Source organism: Pistacia vera, unplaced genomic scaffold (assembly GCF_008641045.1).
Source record: "Pistacia vera cultivar Batoury unplaced genomic scaffold, PisVer_v2 Contig462, whole genome shotgun sequence".
Lineage (NCBI taxonomy): Eukaryota > Viridiplantae > Streptophyta > Magnoliopsida > Sapindales > Anacardiaceae > Pistacia > Pistacia vera.
In genome coordinates, this window is record NW_022196293.1 from 1,547,080 (window position 1) to 1,564,773 (window position 17,694).

The 17,694-nt window shown below is 36.4% G+C and overlaps 4 protein-coding genes across 5 annotated transcripts; 3 read left to right on the forward strand and 1 right to left on the reverse strand.

Annotated features, from left to right (window-relative positions):
* The first annotated feature begins 1,274 nt into the window (after positions 1-1,274).
* LOC116145487 (peptide methionine sulfoxide reductase B5-like) lies at positions 1,275-17,322 on the forward strand. Its single transcript, XM_031430945.1, has 4 exons — positions 1,275-1,362; positions 16,302-16,389; positions 16,676-16,832; positions 16,924-17,322. Exons 1-4 carry the CDS (start codon positions 1,350-1,352, stop codon positions 17,089-17,091), a joined length of 426 nt encoding a protein of 141 aa, XP_031286805.1. The 5' UTR covers positions 1,275-1,349; the 3' UTR covers positions 17,092-17,322.
* On the forward strand, positions 1,278-2,296 carry LOC116145488 (peptide methionine sulfoxide reductase B5-like). The gene is made up of 3 exons (XM_031430946.1): positions 1,278-1,450; positions 1,737-1,893; positions 1,985-2,296. The coding sequence occupies exons 1-3, from the start codon at positions 1,350-1,352 to the stop codon at positions 2,150-2,152; spliced, it is 426 nt and encodes a 141-aa protein (XP_031286806.1). The 5' UTR covers positions 1,278-1,349; the 3' UTR covers positions 2,153-2,296.
* Positions 4,331-5,099, reverse strand: LOC116145489. The gene is made up of 3 exons (XM_031430947.1): positions 4,900-5,099; positions 4,764-4,809; positions 4,331-4,656 (listed from the first exon to the last, which is right to left on the reverse strand). The coding sequence occupies exons 1-3, from the start codon at positions 5,080-5,082 to the stop codon at positions 4,598-4,600; spliced, it is 288 nt and encodes a 95-aa protein (XP_031286807.1). The 5' UTR covers positions 5,083-5,099; the 3' UTR covers positions 4,331-4,597.
* Positions 5,848-10,462, forward strand: LOC116145485 (putative E3 ubiquitin-protein ligase RF298). Of its 2 annotated transcripts, none has more exons than XM_031430943.1 (4): positions 5,848-5,959; positions 6,250-6,292; positions 6,537-8,699; positions 9,696-10,462. In XM_031430943.1, the coding sequence occupies exons 3-4, from the start codon at positions 6,543-6,545 to the stop codon at positions 10,236-10,238; spliced, it is 2,700 nt and encodes an 899-aa protein (XP_031286803.1). In that variant the 5' UTR covers positions 5,848-5,959; positions 6,250-6,292; positions 6,537-6,542; the 3' UTR covers positions 10,239-10,462. The 2 variants fall into 2 exon arrangements, with proteins under 2 accessions (XP_031286803.1, XP_031286802.1); XM_031430942.1 differs by having other exon boundaries at positions 5,854-6,159.
* Positions 17,323-17,694: the final 372 nt, after the last annotated feature.

The following is a 17,694-nucleotide window of genomic DNA, read 5'->3' on the forward strand; positions in this document are numbered from 1 at the left end:
CCTTATACTATATATTTAATTACAATATTATCCTATATATATATTCATTTTTCCCAAACTCTAACCTCAATTTTCATCACATATTGAAGGTTCAACATATTAAAATTGCCTTTAAATGAGTTTGATGGGTTTGGTTTAACTTATAAAAGTGGATTTCACCATAATATGTTATACATAGCTGAAAAGTTAGTATAATCAAATATTATGAAGTTTCAATTGCTCACTTATTGCTTAAATTATTTGCGGAAATAGCTTCAATTAATATTTAAAAACTATTTCTAAAATTAAAAATATAAAAAAATTTGAAATTTATTAATATTTAAAAATAAACATTATTAAAAAAGTCGGGCTTGGGCCGGGCTTGCGGTTATAAAAAACCTGTCAGGCCGGGCTCGGGCTTTGCCTATCATACCCGTAATGGGCTCGAGCCGGGCTTGGGCCTATGTCATGAGGTCGGGCTTGGGCCTGGGCCAAGGGGTACCCGGTCCCGGCCCGGCCCGGCCCATTGCCATCACTACGTACATATATAGATATGAAGGACAACATGTTCCCACCCAAGGTTTAGCGAAATGACAAGTTCTCACCCCCTAGTTTCATTTATTCTAGATTCCAACCCTTGATTAAACATCGTCAATGACTGTTCAACTAAGAGTGGGAATCTGGAAAACTAACTTGGGCCTTTGGGCTTTGATTTCCCGCGAATGGGAAGTTAAAAAGAGCAAAAAAACATACCCACACAAACCACAACACAAGAAGAGTCTATTGGTATAGTCCGATGATGCTGGTTGCTCTCCGATCGAATAGAAAACAACTGAGAAAAAATTGCAAGGTGGCAAGTGTGGGAGTGGCCGAAAAAGTGAGTGATGATGGCAAGTGAGGGTATGAGTTTTGTAAAGGAAGTTGTGGAGAGTCTAATGGTGGTCTTAGAAATTATTTTGGAGTTCGGGATCGGTCGAAAAAAAGCAAAAAATCGACCGCTTGGGCGATGCTAACATGAGCTGCTTCTTGCTAACATGAGCCCATTTTTAGTCCAAAGACGTATTGGTGCATGTTAGCATGCTAACATGAGCCTCACTACAATAAAAAGTTAAAATTAAGTAAACAGTGTTAATTTAAAGGTGAGAATATGAAATTTATGAAACCAGGGTGGGAGCTTTGCCATTTCGCGAAACTAGGGGTGGGAAAATAATTTCGCTAAACCTTGGGTGGGAACAGTAAGTGTACTCAATATTTAATTGTTAATAAAAAATTATGAATATATTAAACGATTGCCCTAGATTCCGTCTACGTTCATTTTCCAAGGAATCTATAAAATCGTGTACTGAATTTACTGATAGTTACGGGTAACCATGGCTGGAGCTGGTTCTGGTTCTGTGCAGAAATCGGAGGAAGAATGGCGGGCTATCCTCTCCCCGGAGCAGTTCAGGATTATACGCCAGAAAGGAACCGAGTAAGTAGATCTCATCAACTTCAATTGTCCCTTTGCTTCCATTTATTTTATTCTTTATTAACACACATCTATTGAGTTTCATTTGGGTTGAGTACATGGCTTTTCACCATTGATTCATTATTTATTGATTTGGTAGTGAAAAATGCACAATTTAAAGTTTAATTTCATCTATCCATCCTCAATTTCTTCGTTCAGTTTAGTCTTTTTGGTCTTCTTGTTTGTTTTGCTACATCATATTTGGTTTATAGGCTTCCATTGAAGACTTTTTTTTATAAACAATGTACAGGCTGCGAGGAACAGGCGAGTATGACAAGTTCTTTGCTGATGGGGTTTATAATTGTGCGGGTTGCGGAACACCGCTTTACAAGTCTGGTACTAAATTCGACTCTGGCTGTGGCTGGCCTGCTTTCTTTGAGGGTCTTCCTGGAACCATTAATCGCTCTGTAAGTTGCTAATGTATCACAGTTGTTGTTGCTAATGCATGAGGGTGGTTTTGATTGGATTTTTTTAACCCTGAAAGCAATAATTTTTTAGCCTGATCCTGATGGGAGGAGAACTGAGATTACATGTGCGGCCTGTGGAGGGCACTTGGGTCATGTTTTTAAAGGCGAGGGTTTCAAAACACCAACAGATGAACGCCATTGTGTCAACAGTGTTTCTATTAAATTTGTTCCTGCTGATTCCTCTGCTTCTTCTCTATGAAGTTGATTTGATAGAGGTCATGTATTATTAGTTAATAATGTTGATAACCAAAATGATGAGAATATTGAATAAAATGACTATTGTAAGCTTGATTGCAACATTTAGCTCAAATGATCAAGACATGGTATGTTTTGTATTTCTAAAGCTAGGCCGCAATGTTGTTGGCCTGAGCCACAATGAATTTGTAATTTGACTCCTCAAGTTAAGTGGCTTCTATTGGCAATGTTATCGAAGTGTTAAGAGTTTCTTTTTAGCAGGGAGAGGTCACTATACCCTGATAAAAGTATCTAATAGTAAAAACAATGAAAGTGACAAAATGAGCTGTGTGACTCTGTCAAAGCATATCATCACATTTGCATTCTATCATCCATTAGAAAGTAAAGGAAATTGTCTCCAATGAGAGTAAAGAAACAGACTTTCAATCTCCACTTTCGATCTCAAGGGTTAACATAAAGATTATGAATTGCGAATGAGAGGTTAACATAAAGACTATGAATCGCAGATGAGGTGTAACCATGGACAGACTTTCAAATTTCAATCTCCAGGTTTAATGTAAAGACTATGAATTGAAAACGCATTTGCAAAACATGACTGCAGGTCAACTTAAGATCTACAATTTGCTTAGCATCACCTGATAAACATCTTGATCATAAGAGGAACCCCTAAACACCAGTCAAGAATGATTCATGAACAATGAAGTTTTCAAGTAAACCTTAATCCATATAAATCAGGGTGTTCTTTCTTTCTTTTTTCCTAATTGTACAAAACAAAAGAATATAAACAGTATTTTTCTACCAATTATGAGGATTCCACATGTTCCTCCCAGAAAAAAACTCTCCCCTATGTAGGAAAAACACTTTTCTTGTCTTCTTCCATAAATCATATAGATTCAAAAGTTTCATCATAAACACTTAAAGGGGACATCTATCTACATTCTGTAAATGTCCATTGCAAGGCACACAACTCAGTTGAACTCACTGCCTGTGGAGTACAACTGGACCATTTTATCAAAAAGATCAATGACTCTGTGGAGTACAACTGGACCATTTTATCAAAAAGATCAATGACTTGTTGATTTCATGAGAAATCACCGATCTTCAGTCATCCATTGTGATAGAGATAAGTATTTACACACAGAATGAAACAAACAAGCTGTCAGGAGTTTGATAGGAACCCACTCCAATAACTCAACAATTTGGGTTGGGTCATGGGTCTTTCATGGGCTTGGGTAGAACTCTCCTTAAAAAATCAACTTGCCAAAGGAGGGTGTCTAAGCCTTTATAACTCACATGCCCACCCTTTTCCCTTTCAATGTGGGATCCTAACATTCCACCATGCTTCCGCAACCGACGTCCACATCGGTCTCTTTACCCCCGTCGGCTTCTTTACCCCTTGGGTGACTACGCGGATCCCCTTTCCCTCGGGCCTCCACACCCTTTCTTAGGGTAGCAGCCCGGGCCCAAGGTCAGCTTGCCACGGGACAGCCTGCCATGCGTGCGCTGCCACATAGGCGCAGGATCATGCTCTGATACCAATTGATAAACTCAAACCACCAGATTCACGTTTTGACAGAAAAACAAACATACACTCAACGAAACCACTCAGCAAGAAACAGAGATAATAAGTATATTAATTGAAACGAGTTCGTAACACTTGATTGAGACAATAAAACAGAATTGAAATGTGTTTGTAACACTTGATTGCGAATAACAAAACAGAAATAAAAATGGACTCCACACAATGCTGAACTTCGAGGGTCAGCTGCTCCTAATTCTCCATGCTCTACAAGGCCTACTGTTCCCCTTTTATCCTTTGCTCCAGATTCCTTTTGTAACAAATCCAGACACCCGTCATCCTGTCATTGTGCCAACCAGCTGATGCATAACAGATTCATAACAAATTCCTCACACCTGTCACCCTTTCATTGTGCCAGCCCTCAATCCTTCCTTGCTGCCATCTGTCAAGAGTTGGTTGTGCCACTTTGCCACCTGTCCAGTCCTGCCTTTTCCCTTATGCTTGGTTCTGACAAACCATTTGGTTACCGGAGGTCCATCACCAAGACAGACTTATTAACATTCTAATTCTTAAAAATCTGCAGGTTCGGATTTCTTATTTCCATTATTTATTGATTATTATTAGTCAAAAAGAAGTACCACATACAATTATGAAATAGTCACCCTACCCTAGATCAAAAACTTAACCAACAAAATACGAAAAGGATTTAACCAGGAAAGCCATTAACAAGAACTTTTCCTCACTTCAAGTTTACTTGTGATTCAATAAATGTTACACAAATCGTTGACGAATCATCAAAAGGATAAAACTATCTCAGAAAAAGAAAAAAGAAGCTGCATTGTTTCCTGCTGTTAATCAATATCAATAATCATATTCTAACATTAAATTGTGAGGTTAGAACTAAAACTTGGCTTCTAATTTGCATAAATTTCACTTCTCTTTGTCATTCTTCATTCTCTTCTGATTGCACGCCTTCAAAGCTTGAACCTCTGTTGAAAATTTCATCAAAGAACACCATATAGAAATTACTTCAAAACCCAGAACCAAGTCTATTCTTTCAATAAATTTATCAAAATAAAATTTAAAAAAGGCATACCCATTTGGCAAGATTTCCAGTTCCTGTTTTTATTAACAAGACAATCCTGCAAATTATAACAATACACTCTCAGGGTTTAGGGCTTTAGGTCTTTAAAAAATAAAAAATAACTATTTTTTTTTTTTTAATAAATTACCTGTAAAGACAAGTAAAGATAAGAGCATTCTTGAAGCTGCTTCACGTTCTCATCATCTTCATCTGCATCGCTCTGATGTAAAGGTGGTGGGGACGGAACTTGGATTGGATCCGGGTTCAGGTTTGGTGGTGGTTGCTCCATTTTGTCGTCGTTCCGCATGTGGGTTTCGCTTACTCCAGTCATATCCTTGTGACGTGGAATTTTCTTTCGAAAAACCAATGACTTGATAGTTTTTTAATTAAAATTACCTAAAATTCATAAATGCTCTGAAATACTAATATAGTTTGATGTAAAATAAAAGTAGAATATATATTCTATTCTCTTGTTTCAAACAAAATATTTAATTACATTAAATAAAAGGTAATATCCTTTATATGAGAAATAAAAATATAATTTATGTTTTGACAAAATATGACATGATTAATCATAACATCAAATTGATAATATTGTTATAATAATTATACCATAAATGTATCAAACAATGCCATTACATAGACAATATTGATCATAGTACTATAATAAAATAAATAGCCATCAAAATTAAAATTATATTTTCTAAAATAAATATAGTAACTCGTGTGATGTATGGTTATCAAATATGATATCTAGATGAAGTGGCTGTAATTAATTTATAGAAAGAAAAAAAAAACCCAAGTGATATAAATAAAAATAGAAAAAAATACTAATTTCTTCCAATATTATGCTTTTATATTTTATTAAAATAAATCAATGAAATACAAATCACAAACCTAGATTTTATTGACCGTGGTTAGTTTTAGAATTCTAATTCAGCTAACCATAGTTACTTTCTTTGGTTAAGAAATAAATAATAATAAGAATAATAATTGAAAAAAATATATATAGAACTACTAAAAGACTAAAACCAAGGATTTATAAACAGGGTGACAAATGTTCAATCTTATATCAAAAATAAAAAATAATTAAAAAAACTAGAAAAAAAATAAAAATAAAAGGAGAGCTATATATATTTTGTTCTGTTTCTTCGATATTGTGAGATTGGTCTTACCTTAGATTGCTGGAACCAATAGCTCAAAAACGGGTACATCTCGATCGTCCGATTCTGATCATAAATCGGATATCGTCTTACTTAATTAAGGATCCTTATATATGAACAGTGTCTGTACAAATTCTTGTTTGCCTGCTCTTGATGATCTTTCTTGATCTAATGGGTCGATTTTGATTTTAGATTTATGTTCAATTCACAAACTAATATAATACTTTCGTGTTTTTGCTATCTGGGTATGTTGTTTTTGTTTATGCATTGTATATTGAGTTTTTAATTCTGGGTAGCCTTTGTTTTGTTTGTTTGATTTGGTTTTTTCTATGCAGAATTTTGATTCTCATTCTTTCATTGTGAGACTGAGTTATAAAGGTGCGTTCACTTTTTATTTTTTCAATGAAGAATTCATTTCAACAATCTTGTTGTTATGATTTGATTCGTATATATGTTTGGTAGATGATTTTAATGAGAGAGTTTTTGACGCATTTTGATGTTGAATTTTGTTTTTATATTGTGTTGATAGAACATATTGATTGGTATTGAGTGTTGTTGAGAATTGATGAATGAATGAATTATAAGGTCTGATGAGTGTGTTGAAATATATTGTTTTGTGCAGTTTCAAATGACATCATTGGTTGCTAAAGGAAGTAGTAGTGGTAGTTGTCAAGTGTCTCCTCTGATGCCGGTTCAAGAAAAAGGAAGCAGAAACAAGAGGAAGTTTCGAGCTGATCCGCCTTTAGGTGAAACGAATAAGATTATCCCTTCAGCTCAAAATGAGTGCCCGACTTATGAATTCTCTGCGGAGAAATTTGAAATCACCCCGGGTCAAGGACAAGCTAGTGCCTGTGACTTGTGTGGTGTTACACAAGACCATTCTGATGGATTAAAACTAGACCTTGGATTGTCTACTGCCGAAGTTTCGTCTGAGGTTGGTCCAAGCCGATCTAGAGAAGAAATAGAGGCAGACGAGTACCAGGATGCTGATTGGAGTGACCTCACAGAAAGTCAGCTAGAAGAACTTGTTTTGAGCAATTTGGATGCAATTTTCAAGAGTGCAACAAAAAAAATTGTTGCTTGTGGCTACACAGAAGAAGTAGCTACAAAGGCTGTCTTGAGGTCTGGCCTTTGTTATGGTTATAAAGATACCGTTTCAAATATAGTAGATAATACCTTAATGTTCCTTAGAAATGGTCAAGAGATAAATACCTCAAGGGAACACTACTTTGAGGATTTACAGCAGCTGGAGAAGTATATACTGGCAGAACTGGTTTGTGTTCTTCGAGAAGTTAGGCCTTTCTTCAGTACTGGGGATGCAATGTGGTGCTTATTAATTTGTGACATGAATGTCTCGCATGCATGTGCAATGGATGGTGATCCCTTGAGTAGTTTCTCAGGTGATGGAGCTTCAATTGGGAATTCATATGTTTCCACCCAACCCCAGCTAAAAACAGAGGCAAAAAATTCTGAAATGAATCTTCCAAATCCCTGTGAACCAGTTCCTTCAATCTCTAGTTCTCATAGTTCTCAATCTGAGGCACCTGTTGTGGGAGGGGTTCCAAATATAACAAAATCAAAGAATTCCCTTGTTCTCGGTGGACTATCAGAAAAAGAGAGCTCTAATTCCATGTCTGATGCCTCGGATAAAACTTTCAGTGCTGCAGGAACATCTCAATCTCCTGCATTGGAGGAAAAGTTTGTGGATAGTAGAAAGGTACATTCAGGTGGTACCAAGAGAGAATATGTACTTCGTCAGAAGTCTCTTCATTTGGAGAAACACTACCGGACATATGGATCTAAAGGATCTTCAAGAGCTGGGAAACTGAATGGTTTGGGTGGCTTAATCTTAGATAAGAAACTAAAATCCGTGACTGAGAGTACTTCTGTTAACATAAAGAACACTTCCTTAAAAATAAGCAGGGCCATTGAAGTACATCAAGAAAATGGGAACCATAATCCATCTACCAGTCCTGGAACCTCTTCACCTGTAGTGTTTACTGCAGAAAGTTCAAATGCCATTTCTGCATCGCTCAAGACCAGTGTACTATCCACATTCCCTCCAGTTAGTACTTCATCTACTTTACCTTTAGCGAATAACCTGTCTGCATTATCAACTGCTGATACAGAGCTTTCTCTTTCATTGCCTACCAAAAGCAACTCTGCTCAAGTGCTTGTTAGTGCTAATGCTGAGGGACTTAATGGTAGCTATGCTGGTTTACAGTATGATAAGTCTATGGGACAGTGGGTTCCTCAGGACAAGAAGGATGAGCTGATTGTGAAGCTTGTTCCTAGGGTGCGGGAACTGCAGAATCAACTCCATGAATGGACTGAGTGGGCTAATCAGAAGGTTATGCAGGCTGCTCGAAGGCTCAGTAAAGACAAGGCCGAACTTAAGACACTGAGGCAAGAGAAAGAGGAAGTTGAACGACTCAAGAAAGAGAAGCAGATTTTGGAGGAAAGCACTATGAAGAAGCTCTCTGAAATGGAGAATGCTTTGTGTAAGGCCAGTGGGCAAGTGGAGCGTGCTAATTCTGCTGTACGTAGGCTTGAGGTAGAGAATGCTGCCCTGAGAGAAGAGATGGAAGCAGCTAAATTACGTGCAGTAGAGTCAGCTGCAAGCTGTCAGGAAGTATCAAAGAGAGAGAAGAAGACACAAATGAAGTTTCAGTCATGGGAGAAGCAAAAAACTTTGTTCCAAGAGGAGCTTGTGACTGAAAAACGCAAGGTTGCACTGCTGCTACAGGAACTAGAGCAACAGAAAGTTCTCCAGGAACAATTTGAGGTATGCTTCTTAGAAGTTCTATCAATTTTTCTCTTTCTATTCTCCTTTTCTATGTTAAAAGAGACCCACTTTACATATTGTAATTAATCTACCAGCCACTTTCTTAACTTTGCATGCATGTAGATTTGGTAAGACTCAGTGACCAACCATTGCAGGACATCAGGAGCTAGATTACAGATTGACCTGATTGGATACTGTAAAATTTGATTTGTTGCATGTTGTGGATGGCCAATAAAGGTTGTGGCACTGCCCCAGAACAGAATTTGTTGATGGCAGTAAATATCATCCAATTAGTTTGTATCTGCACGAGGAATTTAGGAGTTTCATGTTGAATTTGTATTTCTTTACTGTCTGATCTCTACGTCCTAGGTATCACATGCATTTTATGTGCCACTTGGTCATCATATAGATGCAACATAGTTGGGCTAGTTGCCTAGTCCGATGTAAAGGCAATATGATATGGGAAGTGCCCATGCAGCACTCGAGAGTATAGTCAAATCTGATAGAGAGGTGATGCAGATACTAATAAGTATATATATCAGAGGTTTTCTTTGTTTAACTTGTGCCTAATAATTCAATTTAGACTCGAGTCTTAACATCCAACTTTTGTATAAAGTCAGAGGCTAATTCTGGAAATGTTTTAATTTACAATTTGTTTGCTTTCTCAATCATATATCTGCATTTTCAAACTCCTCCCAAGCATATTCCGCTTTCTTTCTTAATGTTTTAGGACTGTTTTCATTTTTTGGCTAACCAAAAGTCATGTTTGAAGCAAAATTTTGAATCATGTATCAGAAGCCTGATAGTATGATATGAATATGTATGGTACGAACTGTGAATCAGTAGGAAGTGTCAATTTGAAACTGCTCTTTTGCTTTGGAGCTATGATGCTTGCTTGTTCCAACAAAAGTGCCCTTTCCAGTACCAACATGTGCTACTAGTAATTATGGCTTACACTGCTGGGCCTTTACTTATTGAAAAGGAAAAATATCTCAGGCTCGATGGCAAGAGGAACAAAAGGCGAAGGAAGAATTACTTATGCAGGCCAGTTCAATAAGAAAAGAAAGAGAGCAGATTGAGGCTACAGCAAAATCTAAGGAAGATATGATCAAATCTAAAGCAGAAACGAATTTGATGAGGTATAAAGATGATATCCAAAAGCTCGAGAAAGAAATCTCCCAATTGAGATTGAAGACCGACTCTTCAAAAATTGCTGCACTTCGGAGGGGCATTGATGGAAGCTATGCCGGCAGACTTAGCAACATCAGAAATGGCCCAGTAAACAAGGAGTCCCAGACTCCTTTTATCTCAGAAGTTGTGACAAATCTCTATGACTTCTCTGGGACAGGAGGTGTGAAACGTGAACGTGAGTGTGTGATGTGCCTTTCAGAGGAGATGTCAGTAGTTTTTCTTCCATGTGCCCATCAGGTAGTTTGCACAACGTGCAATGAGCTCCATGAGAAACAGGGGATGAAGGATTGTCCTTCTTGTAGGAGTCCTATCCAGCGGCGTATTCCTGTACGTTATGCTCGCTCTTAATAGTAATTGTGTTGAGTTGAGTGTTCTGAATAATGGTTGTCGGACTCCTTTATATGGAATAATGCATCTGAATTACCCCTTTCGAGAGTTAAGACAATTAGTCTTGTCATACATTGCAAGGTTGATGCTTCTGTGTACTTTTTTCCATATTTTTAATGGGCTTTGGCAGTATATATGCTTCAATTTCAATCTTAATATGAGGCAGCTCACAATTTTCCTGGCTCTGTTTGTGTTGTCCATCATATGAAGAATGTTGCTAATGAAAGTTTGCATCATTTATGGCTACAAAACTTTTGTTGCTTCTTAATTTTCATATTAAGCTGCGATACATTCATCTTTGCATCGATTGATATTATGTTCCTGGCATTGGTCATTCTGAATAAGTTTAAATCTTTATAATTTAAAAAAGCCTTTTCAATTTGTGGAAGATACATGGATGGTTGAATTATTGTGGTTGAATGTTGACAAAATATAAAGCATCGTGTCTCTTCTGGGTTATCAAGTGGAAATTAAGAGCAATCCCATTTTAGGAGACTTGTGATTCTGGGTTTACCTTATTTATTTATATGAAAATTAGAGCAAAAATATGGATAAGGAGGGAGAGAGCAGGATTGCAGGTTTTCTCTTGTGTCACATATGGAGCCACGTGGCATGAGCTCTTCTGATTCATAGTATATTCCCACATCAGAGGAATGGCCCCCTACATTTTGGTTATTCATCATTATCTTCATTCCTCACCATTACCATTCAAAATTGAAATCTCTGAACTCTCCTTCAACTTCTTCTCACTTCCAAGTTAAACCCTGCTTCCCTAATGACCATCTTGTCCTCAGAATTTTTAAGTAATTGCTTTCTAAATTTGAAAATAAGAATTTAAAGTATGTGTTAGTTAGCTAAGAGTATTCCAAATATTTTATTGTATTCTTTATCAAGTATTAATTTGATGAATTTTTTTGAAAAAGTATTTATGAGATATCTCTCCAAAATTTATTTGATGGGTTTCTTTTATTCAAATCCATATATTTAGATTAATTTTAATTAAATATTATGAAATAAATAAACAATATTTTTTTTTATTTTTTGTTAATAATATTTAACAATATTTTAGAAATATTAACATTACCTCTTTAGCAAAATAAATGTTGTCACAATGTTAATGGAAATACATTTATAACATTGAAAAATTTATCCTAATCCGATATTTCATGTTACCTGTGATTATACTGACCATTTTTTATCAAGAAGATCAATACTTGTTGATTTCATAAAAATCACCAATCTTCAGTCATCCATGTGCGATAGTGATGAGTATTTACACAGAGAATGAAACAAACAAGCTGTCAGGATCAAGCCAGACTTATTAACATTCTAATTCTTAACAATCTGCAGGTTCGGATTTCTTATTTCCATTGGATTTCTTATTTCCATTATTTATTGATTATTATTGTCAAAAAGAAGTACCACATACAATTATGAAATAGTCACCCTACCCTAGATCAAAACTTAACCAACAAATACGAAAAGGATTTAACCAGGAAAGCCATTAACAGAACTTTTCCTCACTTCAAGTTTACTTGTGATTCAATAAATGTTACAAATCGTTGACGAATCATCAAGGATAAACTATCTCAGAAAAAGAAAAAGAAGCTGCATTGTTTCCTGCTGCTTATCAATATCAATAATCATATTCTAACATTAAATTGTGAGGTTAGAACTAAAACTTGGCTTCTAATTTGCATAAATTTCACTTCTCTTTGTCATTCTTCATTCTCTTCTGATTGCACGCCTTCAAAGCTTGAACCTCTGTTGAAAATTTCATCAAGACACCATATAGAAATTACTTCAAAACCCAGAACCAATTCTATCTTTTCAATAAATTTATCAAAATAAATTTAAAAAGGCATACCCATTTGGCAAGATTTCCAGTTCCTGTTTTTTATTAACAGACAATCCTGCAAATTATACCAAACACTCTCAGGGTTTAGGGCTTTAGGTCTTTAAAAAAAAAAATAACATTTTTTTTTTAATAAATTACCTGTAAAGACAAGTAAAGAAAGAGCATTCTTGAAGCTGCTTCACGTTCTCTCATCTTTCATCTGCATCGCTCTGATGTAAAGTGGTGGGGACGGAACTTGGTTGGATCCGGGTTCAGGTTTGGTGGTGGTTGCTCCATTTTGTCGTCGTTCCGCATGTGTTTCGCTTACTCCAGTCATATCCTTGTGACGTGGAATTTTCTTTCGAAAAACCAATGACTTGATAGTTTTTTTTAATTAAATCCTAAAATTCTAAATGCTCTGAAATACAATATATTTTGATGTAAATAAAAGTAGAATATTATTCTATTCTCTTGTTTCAAACAAATATTTTATTACATTAAATAAAAGGTAATATCCTTTATATGAAAATAAAATATAATTTAGTTTTTGACAAAATATGACATGATTAATCATAACATCAATTGATAATATTGTTATAATAATTATACCATAAATGTATCAAACATGCCATTACATAGACAATATTGATCATAGTACTATAATAAATAAATAGCCATCAAATTAAAATTATATTTTCTAAAATAAATATAGTAACTCGTGTGATGTATGGTTATCAATATGATATCTAGATAGTGGTGTAATTAATTTATAGAAAAAAAAAAACCCAAGTGATATAAATAAAAATAGAAAAAATACTAATTCTTCCAATATTATGCTTTTATATTTTATTAAAAATCAATGAATACAAATCACAAACCTAGATTTTATTGACCGTGGTTAGTTTTAGAATTCTAATTCAGCTAACCATAGTTCCTTTCTTTGGTTAAGAAATAAATATATAGATAATAATTGAAAAATATATATAGAACTACTAAGACTAAAACCAGGATTTATAGACAGGGTGCAAATGTTCAATCTTATATCAAAAATAAAAAATAATTAAAAAAACTAGAAAAAAAAAAAAAGTAGAGCTATATATATTTTGTTCTGTTTCTTCGATATGTGAGATTGGTCTTACCTTAGATTGCTGGAACCAATAGCTCAAAAACGGGTACATCTCGTCTTCCGATTCTGATCATAAATCGGATATCGTCTTCCTTAATTAAGGATCCTATATATGAACAGTGTCTGTACAAATCTTGTTTGCCTCTCTTGAGGCTCTTTCTTGATCTAATGGGTCGATTTTGATTTTAGATTTATGTTCATTCACAACTAATATAATACTTTCGTTTTTTTTGCTATCTGGGTATGTTGTTTTTGTTTATGCATTGTATATTGGTTTTTAATTCTGGGTAGCCTTTGTTTTGTTTGTTTGATTTGGTTTTTTCTATGCAGAATTTTGATTCTCATTCTTTCATTGTGAGACTGAGTTATAAAGGTGCTTTCACTTTTATTTTTCAATGAAGAATTCATTTCAACAATCTTGTTGTTATGATTTGATTCGTATATAGTTTTGGTAGATGATTTTAATGAGAGGGTTTTTGACGCATTTTGATGTTGAATTTTGTTTTTGTATTGTGTTGATAGACATATTGATTGGTATTGAGTGTTGTTGAGAATTGATGAATGAATGAATTATAAGGTCTGGTGAGTGTGTTGAAATATATGTTTTGTGCAGTTTCAAATGACATCATTGGTTGCTAAAGGAAGTATAGTGTAGTTGTCAAGTGTCTCCTCTGATGTCGGTTCAAGAAAAGGAAGCAGAAACAGAGGAAGTTTCGAGCTGATCCGCCTTTGGTGAAACGAATAAGATTATCCCTTCAGCTCAAAATGAGTGCCCGACTTATGAATTCTCTGCGAGAAAATTTGAAATCACCCCGGGTCAAGGACAGCTAGTGCCTGTGACTTGTGTGGTGTTACACAAGACCATTCTGATGGATTAACACTAGACCTTGGATTGTCTACTGCGTTTTCGTCTGAGGTTGGTCCAAGCCGATCTAAAAGAAATAGAGGCAGACGAGTACCAGATGCTGATTGGAGTGACCTCACAGAAAGTCAGCTAAAGAACTTGTTTTGAGCAATTTGGATGCAATTTTCAAGAGTGCAACAAAAAAAATTGTTGCTTGTGGCTACACAGAAGAAGTAGCTACAAGGCTGTCTTGAGGTCTGGCCTTTGTTATGGTTATAAGATACCGTTTCAAATATAGTAGATAATACCTTAATGTTCCTTAGAAATGGTCAAGAGATAATACCTAAGGGAACACTACTTTGAGGATTTACAGCAGCTGGAGAAGTATATACTGGCAGAACTGGTTTGTGTTCTTCGAGAAGTTAGGCCTTTCTTCAGTACTGGGGATGCAATGTGGTGCTTATTAATTTGTGACATGAATGTCTCGCATGCATGTGCAATGGATGGTGATCCCTTGAGTAGTTTCTCGGTGTGGAGCTTCAATTGGAATTCTATGTTTCCACCCAACCCCACTAAAAACAGAGGCAAAAAATTCTGAAATGAATCTTCAATCCCTGTGAACCAGTTCCTTCAATCTCTATTTCTCATATTTCTCAATCTAGGCACCTGTTGTGGAGGGGTTCCAATATAACAAAACAAAGAATTCCCTTGTTCTCGGTGGACTATCAGAAAAAGAGAGCTCTAATTCCATGTCTGATGCTGCGGATAAAACTTTCAGTGCTGCAGGAACATCTCAATCTCCTGCATTGGAGGAAAAGTTTGTGGATAGTGAAAGGTACATTCGGGTACCAAGAGAGAATATGTACTTCGTCAGAAGTCTTCTTCATTTGGAGAAACCCTACCGGACATATGGATCTAAAGGATCTTCAAGAGCTGGGAAACTGAATGGTGGGTGGCTTAATCTTAGATAAGAAACTAAAATCCGTGACTGAAGTACTTCTGTTAACATAAAGAACACTTCCTTAAAAATAGCAGGCCATTGAAGTACATCAAGAAAATGGGAACCATAATCCATCTACCATTCCTGGAACCTCTTCACCTGTAGTGTTTCTGCAGAAAGTTCTAATGCCATTTCTGCATCGCTCAAGACCAGTGTACTATCCACATTCCCTCCAGTTAGTACTCCATCTACTTTACCTTTGCGAATAACCTGTCTGCATTATCAACCTGCTGATACAGAGCTTTCTCTTTCATTGCCTACCAAAGCAACTCTGCTCAATGCTTGTTAGTGCTAATGCTGAGGGACTAATGGTAGCTATGCTGGTTTACAGTATGATAAGTCTATGGGACAGTGGGTCCTCAGGACAAGAAGGATGAGCTGATTGTGAGCTTGTTCCTAGGGTGCGGGACTGCAGAATCAACCCATGAATGGACTGAGTGGGCTAATCAGAAGTTATGCAGGCTGCTCGAAGGCTCAGTAAGACAAGGCCGAACTTAAGACCTGAGGCAAGAGAAAGAGGAAGTTGAACGACTCAAGAAAGAGAAGCAGATTTTGGGAGGAAGCACTATGAAGAAGCTCTCTGAAATGGAGAATGCTTTGTGTAAGGCCAGTGGGCAAGTGGAGCGTGCTAATTCTGCTGTACGTAGGCTTGAGGTAGAGAATGCGCCCTGAGAGAGGGATGGAAGCAGCTAAATTACGTGCAGTAGAGTCAGCTGCAAGCTGTCAGAAGTATCAAGAGAGAGAAGAAGACACAATGAAGTTTCAGTCATGGGAGAAGCAAAAACTTTGTTCCAAGAGGACTTGTGACTGAAAAACGCAAGGTTGCACTGCTGCTACAGGAACTAGAGCAAGAAAGTTCTCCAGGAACAATTTGAGTGATTCTTCTTAGAGTTCTATCATTTTTTCTCTTTCTATTCTCCTTTTCTATGTTAAAAGAGACCCACTTTACATATTGTAATTAATCTACCAGCCACTTTCTTAACTTTGCATGCATGTAGATTTGGTAAGACTCAGTGACCAACCATTGCGGACATCAGGAGCTAGATTACAGATTGACCTGATTGGATACTGTAAATTTGATTTGTTGCATGTTGTGGATGGCCAATAAAGGTTTGGCACTTCCCCAGAACAGATTTGTTGATGGCAGTAAATATCATCCAATTAGTTTGTATCTGCACGGAATTTTAGTTAGTTACGGGTAACCATGGCTGGAGCTGGTTCTGGTTCTGTGCAGAAATCGGAGGAAGAATGGCGGGCTATCCTCTCCCCGGAGCAGTTCAGGATTATGCGCCAGAAAGGAACCGAGTAAGTAGATCTCATCAACTTCAATTGTCCCTTTGCTTCCATTTATTTTATTCTTTATTAACACACATCTGTTGAGTTTCACTTGGGTTGAGTACATGGCTTTTCACCATTGATTCATTATTTATTGATTTGGTAGTGAAAAATGCACAATTTAAAGTTTAATTACATCTATCCATCCTCAATTTCTTCGTTCAGTTTAGTCTTTTTGGTCTTCTTGTTTGTTTTGCTACATCATATTTGGTTTATAGGCTTCCATTGAAGGCTTTTTTTTATAAACAATGTACAGGCTGCGAGGAACAGGCGAGTATGACAAGTTCTTTGCTGATGGGGTTTATAATTGTGCGGGTTGCGGAACACCGCTCTACAAGTCTGGTACTAAATTCGACTCTGGCTGTGGCTGGCCTGCTTTCTTTGAGGGTCTTCCTGGAACCATTAATCGCTCTGTAAGTTGCTAATGTATCACAGTTGTTGTTGCTAATGCATGAGGGTGGTTTTGATTGGATTTTTTTAACCCTGAAAGCAATAATTTTTTAGCCTGATCCTGATGGGAGGAGAACTGAGATTACATGTGCGGCCTGTGGAGGGCACTTGGGTCATGTTTTTAAAGGCGAGGGGTTCAAAACACCAACAGATGAACGCCATTGTGTCAACAGTGTTTCTATTAAATTTGTTCCTGCGGATTCCTCTGCTTCTTCTCTATGAAGTTGATTTGATAGAGGTTATGTATTATTAGTTAATAATGTTGATAACCAAAATGATGAGAATATTGAATAAAATGACTATTGTAAGCTTGATTGCAACATTTAGCTCAAATGATCAAGACATGGTATGTTTTGAATTTCTAAAGCTAGGCCGCAATGTTGTTGGCCTGAGCCACAATGAATTTGTAATTTGATTCCTCTAGTTAAGTGGCTTCTATTGGCAATGTTATCTAAGTGTTAAGAGTTTCTTTTTAGCAGGAAGGGGTCACTATACCCTGATAAAAGTATCCAATAGTAAAAACAATGAAAGTGACAAAATGAGCTTTGTGACTGTGTCAAAGCATATCATCACATTTGCATTCTATCATCCATTTGAAAGTAAAGGAAATTGTCTCCAATGAGAGTAAAGAAACAGTGCCATAGCAGCTATCAATACAAGATATAGAATGGCAGACAAAACCCAGCCCTGCAAAAATCCACTTTCGATCTCAAGGGTTAACTTAAAGACTATGAATTGCGAATGAGAGGTTAACATAAAGACTATGAATCGCAGATGAGGTGTAACCATGGACAGACTTTCAAATTTCAATCTCCAGGTTTAATG

Excerpts from the sequence above, each read along its gene's own strand:
- LOC116145487 (XM_031430945.1), top strand. Across the intron at positions 16,390-16,675 it reads ATGCGCCAGAAAGGAACCGA|GCTGCGAGGAACAGGCGAGT; the intron begins GTAAGTAGATCT and ends AACAATGTACAG. Across the intron at positions 16,833-16,923 it reads CTGGAACCATTAATCGCTCT|CCTGATCCTGATGGGAGGAG; the intron begins GTAAGTTGCTAA and ends ATAATTTTTTAG.
- LOC116145488 (XM_031430946.1), top strand. The coding sequence starts at position 1,350 with ATGGCTGGAGCTGGTTCTGGTTCTGTGCAGAAATCGGAGGAAGAATGG. Across the intron at positions 1,451-1,736 it reads ATACGCCAGAAAGGAACCGA|GCTGCGAGGAACAGGCGAGT; the intron begins GTAAGTAGATCT and ends AACAATGTACAG. Across the intron at positions 1,894-1,984 it reads CTGGAACCATTAATCGCTCT|CCTGATCCTGATGGGAGGAG; the intron begins GTAAGTTGCTAA and ends ATAATTTTTTAG.
- LOC116145489 (XM_031430947.1), bottom strand. The coding sequence starts at position 5,082 with ATGACTGGAGTAAGCGAAACCCACATGCGGAACGACGACAAAATGGAG. Across the intron at positions 4,810-4,899 it reads ATCTTTACTTGTCTTTACAG|GATTGTCTTGTTAATAAAAA; the intron begins GTAATTTATTAA and ends TATAATTTGCAG. Across the intron at positions 4,657-4,763 it reads CTGGAAATCTTGCCAAATGG|AGGTTCAAGCTTTGAAGGCG; the intron begins GTATGCCTTTTT and ends AATTTTCAACAG.
- LOC116145485 (XM_031430943.1), top strand. The coding sequence starts at position 6,543 with ATGACATCATTGGTTGCTAAAGGAAGTAGTAGTGGTAGTTGTCAAGTG. Across the intron at positions 8,700-9,695 it reads TTCTCCAGGAACAATTTGAG|GCTCGATGGCAAGAGGAACA; the intron begins GTATGCTTCTTA and ends AAAATATCTCAG.